The 2929-nt window shown below is 53.0% G+C and overlaps 2 protein-coding genes across 2 annotated transcripts; both read left to right on the plus strand.

Annotated features, from left to right (window-relative positions):
• Nucleotides 1-234: 234 nt before the first annotated feature.
• Nucleotides 235-1386, plus strand: STEHIDRAFT_164131 (uncharacterized protein; the record flags this gene model as incomplete). The annotated part of the gene is made up of 1 exon (XM_007311859.1): nucleotides 235-1386. The coding sequence occupies one exon, from the start codon at nucleotides 235-237 to the stop codon at nucleotides 1384-1386; it is 1152 nt and encodes a 383-aa protein (XP_007311921.1).
• Nucleotides 1387-1622: 236 nt separating this feature from the next.
• Nucleotides 1623-2414, plus strand: STEHIDRAFT_164132 (uncharacterized protein; the record flags this gene model as incomplete). Its single annotated transcript, XM_007311860.1, has 1 exon — nucleotides 1623-2414. One exon carries the CDS (start codon nucleotides 1623-1625, stop codon nucleotides 2412-2414), a length of 792 nt encoding a protein of 263 aa, XP_007311922.1.
• Between the last annotated feature and the right edge of the window lie 515 nt (nucleotides 2415-2929).

The following is a 2929-nucleotide window of genomic DNA, read 5'->3' on the forward strand; positions in this document are numbered from 1 at the left end:
CGAAGTTAGTTCAATACCGAGACCTGCGTCCGAAGGATCCTCGGGCACCGATCACATCTCTTCAGCGCTCACTTTGGGATCATCGGCACTAACGGCAACGCATCCATCCCCAATCCCAGGATACGTCATAATGGCGAATCCCAGCATGTACTATCCAACATCGATGCCAGAGAAAATGCCATCCTTCGACTCTTACTCAACCTCGTTACCAATCGACCCTACCTCTTTCGCATCATGGGGCCCGAGCTCGAATGGTTACAGCAAAGGGCTGGAGAACTCGGATACCAATTGGACTCGGAACGAAGCTTATCCACTTCACAATCCCCTCCTGAATCAAACGCCAACCCAATCCCAATACCTCCCCCTTCCTCATATGCCAATCCCCACGTTACCATATCCTCCAATCACAACGGATCCTCGGACTCAGAACCTCCCCACGGAATCCATCGTGTACCAACTCCCATGCCTGGAACTCGCTCCAATAACCCATCTCCCCCACAATCCACCTCTTCCAATTCCACCCCTGAATCTAACGCCTCTTCCACCCTTCCGAACCTCCCTGGACTGTTCCACGACTGGCTCACAAACCCAGCTACCCATGCCCAGGCTAGCGCAGCCATCGACGCCTGTGGAAACGAGAGAGTCCAACGTTTTGCTCACAAATACATCGAGGTTACAGAGGCAATTAGAGAACGAAGAAAGGAATTGGGACGATTGGAGATGGAGGAAGCCAGATGCGAACGAAGCTTGGGAGCTCTCGACTGGGATCGACGGAGCATTGCAGGTACCCTTATCGGTTTACGCGCAGAATCTGTCATCTTCCCCCACGTCTTTCCTACAGTCGGACTATCAGCTTCTGGAACAGCATCTCGACCAAGCCCATCCGGTACCTTCCCCAACCAATCAGCGAACCCTATCACCGAAACTCCTAGCTCCCATCACACGCACTCCTCAGACTCTCACCCCTCCGGAAGAAGTGGCGTCCCTATCCGCATCTTCCAAGCTCCCTTTAGCCGAGAACTCACTCCCTCGCCACCTGACGGATCTTCCGGTTACGCCTATCCAAGCGGAATGGGAAGCAGCCTTCAAGTTCCTCGAAACGGACACCTTCCTGGGCGAGACTCCCCGGATGCTTCCGACTACCATGCAGACCGCTCCCAGACTACATCGATTCAAGCAGTCCGCGGTTCCACGACGAGACGCCCAGAGTCTTCCATACAGCGTCGAGGCAACCATGGGATTAGATGCTGGGAGTGCGGAGATCTCGGGCATACTAGGAGAGATTGTCACAATATGCGCAGGAGGAGAGCAGGACTCCCAAACGGAAGAGAAGGAGACGCCATTCTCGATGGAATGATCGATGACATTCTCCAGAACGCCCACTGACATTTTCTCTCAGGACCCACATCATTTCCGTGTCTCCTTTCCCATATGATCTAATTATGTCCCCTTGACCCACATCCTCTCCGATTCAGTGACTCGATCGCTTACTATTTCTTGAACAGACATTTTATTTATCGAACCAAGTCCCTTTTCCTTATATATATGCGTCCCCAGATCGTTCCCCTTTCCCTCAGTCTCCTACTCCTCTTCACCCTGATTCCAGTCGTCCTCACCCCACCATGCCCGCTCAACGACGCACTTCCTTTCGCTGCGATTGCACTTGGAGAACGTTCCCCCACTCCAAGCCCCGCCACTGCGACCAGGATGCCGCCCGACGAGTCGGACGACAACCAGACCTCAGCCATCTCACTACTACACATGAATATCCCCGTCGCCGTTGCATCGACTGCGGCGAACCCTTCATCACCTCCCATCGCCGCTCCCTCGAATGTCCCCAATGCGGCGTCACAGTCGCCAAAACCAGCAAATCCGCCTCCGCCACTTATGACCGCGACGAACATGTTTTTGTAGGAACACACGAGCAGTGGAAGGAGTGGAAGGCGGAGCAGGAGTTATGCACGGTGTGCCACGCAGAGCAGTGGGAGAGTGCGCAGACGGAGATGTGTGGAGGATGTTGGAAAAAGAAGTTGGAGGAGATGAAATCGATAGAGTGGTTGAGGAAACAGGCGGAGTATAGGGAGGACACGGAGGATTTTGGGCGATGGAAGCAGGAGATTTTCTGGTGCATGTCGCAGAGGCGCCCCCTTCTTGACGAACTCCTATGCCGTATGGAATTCGACGCCCCCATCCTTCACCCCGTCGTCCACCCTAATCCCCACCGCAATGCCTATCTCGCATGGGTCAACGCCGACGAAGCCTATCAACCGCAGGAACACCCACTCCAGCCCATGGCCTATCTCCACCAGCATCCCCTCACCAACAACCGTTCCCCATCTCCACCTACCTTTCCCACTTCCATGGCCCGCGAATTCAATTCTCCGTACAAGAGTCTCGAGGCGCGACTGACGTAGAAGGGGGGTAATGTTATGGACTATATTTTTCGTCTTCTTGTATGCTCGACAGGTCTGATACCGCAGGAGACGCGGATGTGCAGTCTCAGTTCCTTTTTATTTAACTACATACACATCATCCACTCATATGGCCGGTTGAAGAACATTCCATGGACCTGTAGCCGTGTCTCGACTCCTCTCGTATTCTCGACTACGGACTACCTTGTTTCTCATAGCCTTGGACTGTGCTTCATAGCCTTGCATAGGCTTTGTACTATATTTATTGGGTACAGGTTTCCGCACCGACTACGGACTGGGGCACAGTACGAGCACGACTCAGTCTGACTTACTTATAGGTTTCATAGCCTCCTGCGGCTGCGCATGTATGTACTATATAAGGACGACCCTAGTAGAGGGGAGTTCTTTAACCTATTCATCTCTGATTTACCTCGTCTATCTACTCGTACTTGAACTAGTCCTTTCAGCAGGACTAGCTTCCCTTATCAACATCAAGACCCTTTGTCTGTGTAGAATCG

This window comes from Stereum hirsutum (genome assembly GCF_000264905.1).
Source record: "Stereum hirsutum FP-91666 SS1 unplaced genomic scaffold STEHIscaffold_98, whole genome shotgun sequence".
Lineage (NCBI taxonomy): Eukaryota > Fungi > Basidiomycota > Agaricomycetes > Russulales > Stereaceae > Stereum > Stereum hirsutum.